General features: G+C 41.5%; 1 protein-coding gene across 1 annotated transcript in view; it reads left to right on the top strand.

Moving 5' to 3' along the window:
* The window catches only part of spryd3 (SPRY domain containing 3), an 80,845-nt gene that overhangs the window by 44,401 nt on the left and 22,428 nt on the right, over positions 1–14,016 (top strand). The window contains exon 8 of the mRNA XM_085344428.1: positions 2,879–2,936. Coding sequence (XP_085200554.1) covers positions 2,879–2,936 — 58 coding nt within the window. The remainder of the gene's footprint in view (positions 1–2,878; positions 2,937–14,016) is intronic.

Below are 14,016 nucleotides of genomic sequence, written 5' to 3'. Positions count from 1 at the left end.
GGATCGTTGATGTTTCCCTGATGTCGTGGCCTCCGAATGCCTGTCCTGGCCAAGCTGTCTGTCTGCACTGTCCCCGTTGTTCACCTCTCATCCCACACAGGTGCTAATAGTAATAATTTCATCTGGCTTATATTGCTTTGGGTAATGTATTACCTATTCAGTCTGCATCAGTCATCAGTCAGAGCCTGTTTGAATAAAAGCACAGCTCCCTTCACAGCGTCTTGCTAAAGGCTGATTTGTTTTTCTTTTCTGGACGTCATCCTCGTCATATTTGGATTTCTTTGACAAGATGAAAATGAAAGGTCTTCAGGTTGCCTTTTGTGTGCTAATACTATATGAAAAGAAGTGCAGTGGGAAGAATTTACTTTAGGGAAAAAGAGAGGATGTACAAGTAAGCATTTAGAAGATGTTGCCCACTGAGAGATAAAAGAAAACCATAATGTCATTGTGGCTCTTTTCTCTCTTGCTCAGTAGTGTGTTTCTACAGTAATGGATGTGCAGCCTAGAAAACAGATAAAAATCTTTAGTAATTACCTCTGAGTCATTCTGTGATCTTATCCAAAAGTTGGCCTGATAGTTATTACCGTTGGCATGGTGAAACCTGGAGAAAGGCGCACACACTGTACATGCAGACAGATGGAAAGAGAGAGAGAGAGAGAACACAACACACCCTCAGCAGACGCTGACAGGTATCCAAAACAGATGATCCTCACACCCATTAGCATGTTAACATGGATAAAGAACCCATTTCAAACTCCTCTGGAAATCTGAAGGCTGGCTTTGCAGAGCTGCCTAGATCTAAATCTGCCACTGTGTGTGACGTGCACGCTACCTGCCAGCCTGTTTAGCATAAATGAATTATAAACGGACATAAAAAACTAGGATTTGCAGCCTATTAAATCATTTTAACCTTGTTATTATAAAGTGAAATCATTTTTTTTCTGTCTTGGTGAGAGACGAAGCTTCACATCCAGCTCAGTCTGAGTGGAGCTGCTGTTTCGACACAGGATGGAGCCGGTGAAGCTGTGGCTGAATGCCATTTAAAAACTCCTATTTGAGAAACATATACCAGTTCTGATGTGCTCATGCCATAGATGATATATAAAAATAGACGAGTGGAAACTCTGCATTTACGACGCCGTCCTTAAGCACGCCTTCTTTCTAATGACCAGCAGGAGGCGACTCTTCTAGCTTGAAAAAGAAGTCCAGTTGGGTAGAATTGGGAAAACAATCCTTGGTTCTGCTCCTCTTTGGCCTCTGCACACACTTTCCTGTTGAATTATAGTCTCATTTGTTACTTTGAAGTCTTACTTAAAACAACATGATGTTTAGTGTTTTTAAATGTAATGAGGCATGAAAAAAGCCGGACAAAGACGCAGACTAACAGCCCCAGCTACGCACAAAAACAGCAGAGCATTCATGCAGTCGAGAACAACCGGACTCTTCAATATTTCCAATGTTTTTCATTGTCTCTGCTGTCTGAAAAAGTATGACCAAAAATGGGTTTTGTCGAGCAGTTTCTGGAGCATAAATGGCAAATAAAGTACGCACTGTTTTACCTCAAACCCTTATTGAACAAACCTCTCAGCTCTGAGGGGATAAGTGACACTGGAGGCATTTCTGTCATTGGCCCGTGGCGATAGCAGTATCTAGGTGGTGACTGATAGGCGGCTGCTTATAAACCGAGTGGTGTTTTTTCCCCCTCAGAAGTTTCATTGTTTGAGTTAAGTGAGCTGCAATAATTCAAAGAACGGAGACAGTTTGACATTTTCAAGTTAAGAATTCATAGATAATTACCAGATGGATAGATTAAATCTGTTTTTTGCTTGGTAATGTAAACGTTTGGAAATTTTAGGATATTAAAAAATAAACCATTTTAAATTTTGACTTTAAAACTGATCCACTTTAGAGTCACGTTTACAAGGGAGGTAATCATACCTTATACAGTCTAGAGTTCGTAGTCAAAGCTTAAGCAAAAGTCTTTCAAGTATTTGAGCTGTGCAAATACATGAAAAGTGGTCTGTTAGTTTGGAGCTGACACAGAGTAAAAGTTCATTAAATGTAAACATTTAATAAACATCACCAGAGTGTCACAGCACCGAGGCCTTCCCAAGACAGCCCAGACATGTGATCTTTCCAGCATGTCCCGGGTCTGCCCCAGGGTCTCCTTCTGGTTGGAAATACCCACACACCTAACCTAGCAGGCACCCAAGAGGCGTCCTTGTCAGATTCTTAACAATATCAACTGGCTCCTTTCACTGTTGAGTGATTGCTGCGCTACTCTGAGCTCTTCCCGAATGACCTATCTGCTCATCAAATCTCTCCGGCTGAGCACACCCTTTGGAGGAAGCTCATTTCCGCTTTTTGTATCAGTGATCTTATTTTTTTGGTCGCTACACAGAGCTTGTGGCTGCAACTGGCGATAAGGACATAGATGGAGCATTAAATTAACGCCCAGCTCTCTCTTTACTGCAACAGCTTTGTCATGACTGCAGACAGTGCAGTTCATCAGTCAGTTCCTCCCAAATGCCTCAATTTATTCCCAACCTTGAGCACTTCATTCTGTTGTAAATGAGAACCGTAGCTCTTAAGTTCTGAGATGCAAATTCTTATCCTAGCCCGCAGGTGATGAGGCCAGCAGGACTTCGTTTAACAGACTCAGCCCATGAGTCTGTTTTACCTTTATTACTTTGAAGTCTGTGTATCTATCTGTTTTTCTGACCGCTTGAAACTCCAACTGTCAAAAAAAACATATGTTTATGTCGATGTGAAGCTGTTTGTGCCGTTCATTAGCTCGTCTGTTAATCTGTTATCTGTTAGTCACTGAAGCTACCTGGTGCAGATATCTATTGTGACCGGTGTGTCTGTGTTTGTGCAGGACTACCCCAAGAACAGACATCCGGGGTGGAGCCGAGGATCAGTGGCCTACCATGCAGGTGAGAGATTTTAACTCAGTTTCCTCTTTTTTTCTTATTTCCCCTTAGAGGGTTGGGTTTCACAGAAAGAAAGTCATGTGTTGATTGTTTGTCTTGTTTTTTTTCCTCTCGGTGTGGAATTACCCCCGTAGAATACATAAATTGGATTTACTTCCTCTGAAGCATCTTTTGCTGCCTTTAGATGCCAACATCACAGAGGGACAACTCGGCTTAATGTTTAAGGTGCCTAACACAAACAGAGATCAAGGAGGATTGTAGACACAAAGGCTGATAAAACATACGGTGACAGCATCAGAGAGATAAAACGGACCAAATCTCTGTTTCTCTTTATCTGCTTTTCTGTGGGAGTTCGGTCAACTTTGTAAGTGATGAACCAAAACCCGAGTTTAGTTAAAGTTATCTTTATCTCCCTTTGCTTCCACACACACACGTTCAGTCTTGATTGTTTGTGACAACAAGCCTGTGAACATTATCTATCCAGGCATCTGCACAAACCCCCACAGTTCCCATTCCAGGCCTCACTAACAGCGCTAAGAGATTAGCTATCAAACGCTTGTGCCATGATATGGGAATAGAAGCAGCTAGGTAGGTGGTTGTTATTACTTGGTGAAGCTACTGTGGGTAGCCAGCTCTTTATCTGAAAATCCAGTGTCACAATTCAGATCTTGTTAGTCCTTATCTGACCAAAGCAGTTACGAGCTAGCTGGCTTTTATCTGCTTTATTTTGTTCTGAAGCATCCCATTGTTATTCTTTCTCAAAGGGGGGTTTCTGCTGCTCTTATTCTGAATGATTCACCATAACACACTATAAATGTCACTTTCCGTTCATGTTTTTCCACCACAAAAAGGGTAGGATTTTATTTTTAGAGGAATGTTTATATACTTTATTCCATTTGACCTCCAAATAAGCTATCAAAACACATTTTCTTGTTCAGTCCGCACATTCCATTTATGTTTTGAGTTAATGTTTATAATCTTAAATCCCCATATCCCTTTGCAGATTCCATTTATACTTAGGATTTATTAATAATAATAATAGTTGATGCTATGCATCCTGCCGGGGTCTGTGGATGATGCCTCATTGCTGAGTGACAGACGAGGCCTGTCTTTCACAGAGGCTCACTGTGCCAGTCCCAGAGGTCTTGCGCTGCGGTCTGCCTGGTTTGGCTGCTGTGCATTGAACACCACAGCAATGTGCACGCCCCAGTAGAGCTCGCATTAATCTTATTTGTTACAGACTAAAATGATGTATGTGGTTTTCCACGCTGTGCATATGAGGTTTGCTTTCATGCTTCGGTTAATGTGTAGACTCTGATCCAGCAATTCAAAATCAACAGTCAGAGCCTTTTCTTCATGTCTCCACGCATCCAGGATTTTCACTGAAAGGCTCGTCAGTCTCAAGAATTGTACATGGATGCGCTTTGGCAGGGTGACAAAAGCAATATTTTTTAGAGTACGTTGACGGTTTTTCGAACATTTTGTTTCTTAGGGATACCAAACTACTCTTACTAGCATTCTTTGCTAAATGTGAGACATAAAGCTGCAAATGTTTGACCTTCATCATCCGCTCTAGTTGTTTGTGGTCTGCCTTTCTTCCTCTTCCTGATTGTGTCCATCTCAGGGCACACTCTTGGTCTGAAGATGTTGCATATTCAGTGAAGACACCCATTGCAGAAGACCTTGATTGGTTGGTAGAACTTCACATCGCTGTTGTAGAGGCTTAGATTTGTGTTCTGTGTAAGCTGTCTAGATTTCCAAATGGAGCTGAGCCTTCTGAAAGCATCCTGTGCTTTATCTAACCTATCCTCGATAATAAGTTCCACCTTAAAGTTCAGGGTACACCTGTATTCATACGTGAACAGTTCTTCCTTTAACTGTCAGATGACACATTACAACAGCCTGACTTGGCCTAGCATGAACCTTCAGTGAGTGTGTCACCACTGCTTCAGCATATGCCATACTACGATCAACTTATTAAACTCATAGTTTTGTCTCAGTTTCAGATCAAGTGATCATGTAAAGAGATCTTTGGTTTCCTGTTGTCCTTTTCCAACATCGGAGTGCTGGTGGCCAATGCAGGGCCAGTTGCATACATTGCAGTTTTTCATTGGACATTGGCTGCTTGTCCACTCATTTCAGTTCAGCCCTGACCATTTTCAGAGGAGTTTTTCCCCCTTTCTTAAGCAACTTAACACTGAACTATGAATCATACATAAAAAACAAAATATTAAACATAAAAATGCATCTAGCTTTGTGGAGTCACCCGTATTGTGTATTCACATAACAGCTCGACAACTTAGGAAAGAGCAAATTTTAAATTGTATCTTTTGGCACTTTGCTACTAACAGCCTGTCACAAAAAACAGAATTTGCTCCAATTTCTTTTGTTGAATCTATGAAAAATGCCAAAGATAACCAAAGTTTTATGGGCATAAAATAGTATTTTTGCAACAACAAGGTGATTTCCAAATGGCTGTTAGCTGGAAACTTGGCATATCTCAGAATGTGTGCAAATTAAAGAAACCGGAGAAGTGGAAGACCTAAAAAAAAAACCTATCTACAGCAGATTATCAGTATCTGAAAGTCATGAAATAGGAAAACAATCCAGCAAATATCTGACATAGGACCAGGTATACATCAGTTGTTCCCTGCTTTGCTTGCTCATAGGGGGTCATATGATTGTTGGGTTTTTCTCTGTGCCTATGAAGCGCCTTGAGGCCACTTTTGTTGTTATTTGGCGCTGTATAAATAAAATTGAATTGAATTGAACTTTTTACTGAAACCTCATCAGAAATGGTCTCAGTGAAATGGTGACTGTAAAGAAGCTTTTCTCAACGAAGGGAAACTGGCTGAGGTATGCCAAATTACACAAGAATTGCCCTGAAAATCAGTGGTGATGGAGGCTTTGTCATGGTTTGGGGCTGCATTTCTCAGTGATGTTAGGGGCCTTGTCAGAACAATAGTTGTGAATGTAGAAAAGTACTGTCAGATTTTGATCCACCATTCAGTGCCATCTAGAAATTATTGTTTACTGCCAGTGCAGTAAAAGCATAACTGTGTAGAAAAACACACAATGTAACATCATCAGTCATGGATTCGCCTCTCCAGAGCCCGGACCTCAACATTATTAAAGCAGTGTGAGATCATCTGGACAGAGGACAGAACAAAAGGCAGCCAGCATCCAAAAAGGAGCTTTGAATGTCCTCCAAGACTGGAGAACTATTTACGAGGGCTACTTAATGCATGATTTTAAACATTATCCATATAAATATAGCATTACATTTTAATTACATTTTCCTTTAATGGAATCACTTTTTAAATGCTTTGCATAGCTTTGCACTCGTGCAGTGTTAGATTAGTATGAACAGTCTATCAGAACGTACAGAACATAGCTACAGCTGAGTGGATATATACTGTATCAGTTTACTCTGACAAAGCCGACACACTTATCTACATCAAAGTGCTGCAGAACAACACTGGTTTGCACAGCTATCATCTGCTTTCTTTCCACCTTGCTTATTTAACCCTTTAAGACCTACCATAGAACCAAGTCCGCCAGAGCTTGTATTATATTTTTACATGCTGTAGTGCCATTTTTGGGAGCATTTCAAGTTGCTATACATAAATACAACCATTATAGCCCAAATTTTAATAATATGTATGCATTAAGTGCATAGTAATTACATAAATTGCAAAAAAGTGCAATAAACTACAAAAAAAATTGAAAATTGTTTTTGTTTTTTTTAACATACATTCCTAGTTAGAGAAATTTAAGAGGCTTATCCCTCAAAACTGTAAATACAAAAAAGTTGCACACAATAATTTCCCACCACAGGAAATTTATTTTGAGTGTCTTCATAGTTTTATTATTGAAATACACCAATTTTTATATACTGCAGGAAAAATGAAAATAAATATTATAATCAAATTTGCAAAAAAACAGCATGTGCATCAAAATAAACTATTTCCAGCAGTGCAATTTGAGTCCTAAGCATAAGTCATAAAGTCAAACATAACCTTTAAAGACACCAGTATGCTTGTATAGGCCCTGAAGGTAAACAACCACATTTCCGTGTCATGACGTCACTTCCAGTTTCGGGCAGGTCATGGCGGACATGCGATAGTTCGCGCTGACGTCTATTCCAACGTAGGAAGAGTTACGAACAGCTGATCGGATCAGCAAAGTGTGTTTCTGGAATATTATGTTTTTGTTGCTGCAAGTGCTTTTTATGCAATTTTTGCAAAGCCATATGTGGAAGGAAACCATGACCTAGGACAAGCTGATGACATGAGATGTAAGTACAACTCCTCTGGTTTCATATGCAAAAAAAATTATTGCGCTAGCTTATGTGGTTGCAGTGCTACCGGGATTTAAAAATAGTTACGCAAAACGGAGCGTGCCCGCTCCGACCGGCTTTAAAGGGTAAAAACGTCTTCTCACAGAAAGAAGGCAGGGGTTGCTGTAGTTGCATGTTTCATTGTAACATAACATAAAACAACAGAGAAACAACTGTTAACTTGTGGTGTACATTACAAAAAAAAAAACAATAATTAGTTTAAGGCCTAGTAACGTTTTAATTGTCTAGTTACTCGTCACACGTGTCTTTACTTTTAATCGAGGGTTGTTTTCATCTTCACGTTTCTTTATTACCATTGGACTGCTGGAGCATTGTTCTGAGATAAATTTTTGTAGATCTCTTGGTTTGATATTGAATTTAAGTTTGTAGCGGGCAAGAGGGATGAAGGTCTAACAAAATAGGGTCTGCTCAGTTCCACAGAAGGGCATGTTTCTGCACAGAGGTGTGTCTGTTATTTTATGGTTGTGTTTTTGTATTAGCCCTCAGTACCTGAACCAGCAAATATCTGCCAAGTTATTCTTGGCAGGTCTTGGCTCCAAATAAACACTTAAAGCTGATATCTATACTTTGATCAGTGCTGTTTTTCTCTGCATTGGCAGTACAGGAGTTTATCATTAGATATTAAGAAGAAGGTAACGCAGTAGATTGTGTGATTTACAGGAAAAATGGCAAATTGCATCACGCAGGGTGACATTTGTCCTTTTTGTATAAACTTTTATAAACAATTTGTCACCAGAGCTCTGTTTCTTTTGGCCTGATTTATGGTACATAGCAGCGGACACGCAATCAGTGCTGAGCTGCATCACATTTGATGCGTATTATTGACTTTTGAGGCTGTTATTTTAGTCCTGATAAGTTCCAGGTATTTACACAAACTGTATTTCCAACAATATCACTGCTTCTTTGTACAGCTTGTATAGTCTGAGAGATCTTTGCCCGACGCTGGTGTTACAACGAGTGTTTGCATTGGAATTTTGCCCAGTGTGGACCTCCATCCTTCGTGCTTGCTTCACACATTAATGGGCCATGAGGTCCCTATGCTGTTGGTCCCTGTGGGCCCTGTCAGGAGTAACCAGCCATCCAACCAGTGAGTGCTCCTCAGCAAGCCTCATTAACCCAATCAACCCCCCGCCCCAAACACACACACACACACACCCCTCTTCCAAACACCCCTCCATCAGTGACTCACACGTGCTATGACTCAACACCCGCAGCTGAAGGTTGTGCCCGACCACCACAACCACCATCCATCCCGCTCAACCACGCCGACCAAGATAATAGGACTCAGTCTAACTTCAGTGACAGGGTTTAATCTGATTCAAGCTCAAGTTCTGCAAAAACAATTATTCAATAGCAACTTGTTACGTAAGGGAGATAATATCACCCTCTTACCTTGGGACAGATTAGTTTTGGATGGCATTGTCTGTACCACTTAGGGGCACAAAGAGAGGCTGGTAAATACTGTCTGAATCTAGGCTTTGTGGCTATAATTCATTTCAGTTAATTTCAATTTATATTGTGCCAAATTGCCAAATCACAACAACTGTTGCCTCCAGGCGCTTTACATTGTAAGGTAAACGCCATACAATAATACAGAGAAAATACTATACCACACAGTGGAATTCATTTGCAATAATTTATCTGACATATTTATAATGTTACGACCCGAATCTGCTAGAGTTCAGAGGGGGTAAAAACAAAAGAGAGTCTCACTGGGGAAGAATGGAGTCGGAAAAGTTTTTTTTAAAGAAAAACCTCAGCGAACTGAAAAATAATAGCGGCATTGACTACAAACAACCAACCAATACAAAGCAAAACAAGGGGGGGGCGTAATAATAATAACAGTCTCTGATTCTGCTCATTCCAGCTTCATAATTTTATCCTTGGACTCTCTTAGAGTAGTAAAGTAATGAATCACTTTTCAAAATAATCCTTATCCTCGACCTCGGAGCAGCCCGTCAGGCAGAACCCGCATGTCGATGCTTCAACTACAGCGGGTGTAGCGACTTCCACAGTCGCTAGAGGCCGGGGATGAAGCCTGCCTATTTGCCTGACGCGCTGTCAACTTTACGCAATAATGCGAGAGGTGGAATTGTTTGCTTGTTTATTAAAGTGCTTTGCGATTTTTACAGAGTAGTATCATCGGCTCCTGATTCAAACTCTTACAACATCACAGGCTCTAATATAACGAAGCGAACATGTTGTGCAGCGGTCAACAAAAACTACGGCTACCCAGCCCTCGTCTCTGTCAAAATCAAAACCAGTGAATGACAGACTGACAACGCCCATTTATGTCACCGCTAGCACCCACGTGACTCCCATAACAACCAAACAAATAAAAACCCAGTGATCATCAAAATTCAATACATTCAATTATGGCTCCTACACACCAGCCCCTAATTATTAGGATCCCTTGTAATAATTACCCATAATTAACCAAGTAGGAGACATAAAACATGCAGAGAAAAGTCAAGCATTTACTGTATTTCAATATTACCCACAGGAATCCTATAGGTAATCTTAAAGTCTATCTTAAAAGAAAAATGAGAGACATTTTATGTCCAAATACAATCAAAGTCTGATAATTGGACCCAGAAGTCTTTAACTGTGATCTGCCTCCAGCAGTAGACACAGTTTGGTAATAGGTCGATCCAGGCAACTAGTCTGAGTTTTAATCCGAACTTGACGAACGAATCCTCTTCGGTCAGGAAAAGTCTTTATCACACGTCCCATTGGCCAAGAGTTTCGAGGTGCCGAACTGTCCATGATGAGAACCAGATCTCCCACGATGAGGTTCCTTTTTACTCCAATCCATCGCTGACGTTCCTGTTGCTGTAGTAGGTATTCCTTCACCCATCTTTTCCAAAACAAGTCAGACATGTATTGGACTTGTTTCCATCTTCTGTGTGTGTACATATCAGTGGAATGGAATACTCCTGGTGGTAATATCGGTGAGGTCTTTAACAGAAGAAGATGATTAGGGGTCAAAGCTTCCAGGTCGTTAGGATCCATTGAGGCTTTGGTAATTGGGCGGCTGTTAATGATGGCTTCAACCTCACAAAGTACAGTATGAAGACCTTCTTCATCCAGGTTTTGTACTTTCATTATGGAATTAAGTACTTTGCGAACCAGTCTTATCAGTCGCTCCCAGGTTCCTCCGTGATGTGAACCTCCAGGTGGATTAAAGGTCCATTTAACTCCCTTTTGCAGAAAGACGTCATTGATTTTTACCTGGTTCCAATGTTCAATGGCAGTTCTAAGTTCACGTTCAGCACCTACAAAATTGGTTCCGTTGTCAGAACGCAGTTCTCGAACCTGACCTCTTCTTGCATTGAAACGTCTGAACGCATTAATGAAAGAGTCAGTATCCAGTGATGGAGCAACCTCAATGTGAACAGCACGGATAGCAAGGCAGGTGAATATAACACCGTATCTCTTCACCACGCTCCTCCTACTTTTTACACTGAAGGGTCCGAAGTAATCCACTCCCACCCGCGTGAATGGAGGTTCATCTGGAATGATTCTTTCATTGGGCAAATCCGCCATCTGTTGATTCACTGGTGGAGCATTAAGACGTCGACAGATGACACATTTAGATAACACTTTTCTTATTGCTGTACTAGCTCCAATCAACCAGTACTTTTCTCTTAGCTTAGACAGCATGTGGTTACAACCACCATGTCCAACTTCCTGATGTATGTGTCTAAGCAAGAGCTCGGAAATGTGTTGATCCTTTGCTAGTATTATGGGATGTTTCACCTCAACTGGCATCAATGATCTACTGAGTCTCCCACCCACTCTGAGAATTCCATCTTGCAGCTGTGGGCAGAGTCTTCTTAGAGGACTTGATTTTATAATGGGTTGTCCCTTCTCCAGATTCACAAGCTCCAAGGAAAATCTCCTCCTCTGACAGAACTTGATAATGACAACCTCAGCTTTGTCCAGATCTTCCACTGTAAGATTCTTAATCACAGATGTCCTCTTAAAGTTCCTCAGCTTTTCTTCCACAAATGATTTCTGTTGCTCTTTGGTGACCACTGGCTGTGGTAAGCTTGAACACAATTCTCTCCTTTTCTTCACAAAGGACAGAAGCAAGTCCTTAAATTTTAACAGCCATGCCACTGACTTCTTAAGATGTGTCCAGGTGGAAAAATGTTTAAACAAGCGAGTAACAGAATTTCTCCAGCTTGCTCAACACTCACTGTGGCAACTGTTTTTACCTCAGGATCATCAGATGCAAGCAGACTGATGTCATCTGGGTAGACAGGCCATTCACTCCTAGATTGTAGAAGATACTGAGGCCCAAACAACCATTTTGTATTCTTCATAAAAACATCGACTTTCACTCCTCTTGAGGCCATATCTGCTGGATTACTGGCAGTGTCCACATATCTCCATTGCGAGGAAGATGAAACTCTTAAGATTTGTGAAACTCTGTTGGTCACAAAAACCTTGAATCTTGAAGTCTCACTCCTGATGTATTTAAGAACAGAAGCACTGTCTGTCCAAAACACAGAATCCAGAAGTTCCATCTGCAGCTCTTTCCTCCAGAGTACATCCAATCGACTGGCCATGGTTGCTGCAATGAGCTCCATTCTCGGGATGGTAAAGGATTTAAGAGGAGCGACACGAGCTTTTCCCATAACAAACGCACAGTGTCGTTCTGAACAAATGTTTTCAATCAGCAGGTAGGTCACTGTTCCATACCCATCCTCACTGGCATCACAGAAATGGTGCAACTGAGCACTCGTGATTTCTCCAAATCCATCAGGTTTCAGACAACGACTCACTTCAAACTTGCTCAATAGCTGGAGCTGCTGGAGCCATGTTAACCATCTTTTGGAAAACAGCTCTGGTACGTTATCGTCCCAGCCGATTCCTTCCTGGCATAGATCTCTTAGGATTTTCTTAGCAGTTAAGACCACAGGACTTAGCATTCCAAGAGGATCGTAGATAGAACTGACAATTGAAAGGATTCCTCTTCTGGTGAGCGGTCTGTCCTTGAGCACAATCTTGAACTTAAAAGAGTCTGATTTTATGCACCACTCCACGCCCAAAACTCGCTCGATCATTGAGGAATCCAATTCCATGTTCAACTCTTTCATTCCTGTGGCTCTGTGACTTTCAGGAATTGATTCCAGCACTCCAGGCTTGTTGGTGATCCACTTTTTGAGCAAAAATCCTCCTTTGGCACACAAAGAAACCAACTCGTGGTACATTAACACTGCTTCCTCATCAGTTTCAACGGACACAAGACAATCGTCCACATAAAAACAGTGCAACAACTTCTTCACAGCTTCCTCACTGTAGAGATGTCCAAAGTCATCCGCACACTTTCTGAGTGCAAAGTTGGCACAACTTGGTGACGAAGTTGCCCCGAAGAGATGTACATTCATCCTGTATTCAGATGTTGGTTGTTCCAGATCACCTTTAGGCCACCAGAGAAATCTCAATAGATCTTTATCTTCAGCTGGAACCATGACTTGATGGAACATGGATTCAATATCTCCCATAATTACAACTGGCTCCTTCCTGAATCTTGTGATCACTCCTATTAAAGAGCTTGTAAGATCAGGTCCTTGTAAGAGTTGGGAGTTTAAAGATGTTCCATGATAACTCACTCCACAGTCAAACACAACTCTGAGTTTCTTCTTGGTCGGATGGTAAACACCATGGTGTGGTATATACCACAGCTTGCCATCATTGCGATTGATCTCCTCTTCCGGGACCTTTTCAGCATATCCTTTAGCCAGAAGCTCATTCATGAACACTTTGTACTCAGTATGAAACACTGTGTCTCTCTCAAATCTCTTTTGTAGAAAGCGCAGACGTTGTTGAACAACTTTCTTATTGTTTGGCATACTGATACTGGCATTCCGAAAAGGTAATGCTATCTGGATATGACCACCCACATATTTGGCAGAGTTAGTCACTATTTCCAGAAATCTCTGATCCTCTCTTGACAATCCAACCTGCTCATCAGCTTTGCTCTCAGGAAAGTCATTCTTGAACTGTTGCTGCCAAAGCTCCTCCAGCGTGACAACAGAAATTCTGTTGACTGTAACTTGTGGATGCTTCTGATCACTTGTAGCTTCACAGTTTCCTGAAAGTGGTCCATTGATGGTCCAGCCAAGCCTTGTCCTTACGGCATACGGTCCTCCATCAACACTACACACCACTTCCAGAGGTTCCAAGGCTTTGGGAATGTTTGTTCCAATCAGAAGTTCGATTCCTGCATTTATTTGAGGCAGGGTTATGTGTTTTAAATGTGCCCATCCTTTAATATCTCCTGGCGTTGTAATATTTCCTTTATGTACAGGCATGGACTCCTGTGTGTACACTTTTGGCAGTTCCAGAAATTCGTCACCACAAAGAGCGGCAACCTCCAGTCCTGATAAAGTGTTGCTGCTCACAACTCTTTCCTGGCCCATGGTTCTGAGGAGGATGTTTCCTTTCCTTCCCTCAAGGTGAAGTCTGCGCATCAGACTCTCAGTGCAGAAAACTGCTGTGCTCCCTTGGTCCAAAAAAGCATATGTTGTAATAATGTTGCTTCCTTTCTTTGACTTTACTTGGACAGGCACAATGGGCAGTTTACAGTCCTGGTCTCCAGCCCCTGTAAGACCACTCGACACCAGTGTGCTCACATGCGGCTGCATGTTCCTGTCGGTCTTTTCAGAAGGTGAACTTTCTTTGTGCAGGATGGTGGGATGTTTCCGGCTGCAT

The sequence above is a fragment of the Diplotaxodon limnothrissa genome, linkage group LG20 (assembly GCF_057381915.1).
Source record: "Diplotaxodon limnothrissa isolate DT_005_m linkage group LG20, D_limnothrissa_male_GT1.1, whole genome shotgun sequence".
Classification (NCBI taxonomy): domain Eukaryota; kingdom Metazoa; phylum Chordata; class Actinopteri; order Cichliformes; family Cichlidae; genus Diplotaxodon; species Diplotaxodon limnothrissa.
This window is presented reverse-complemented; position numbering and strand designations above follow the sequence as displayed.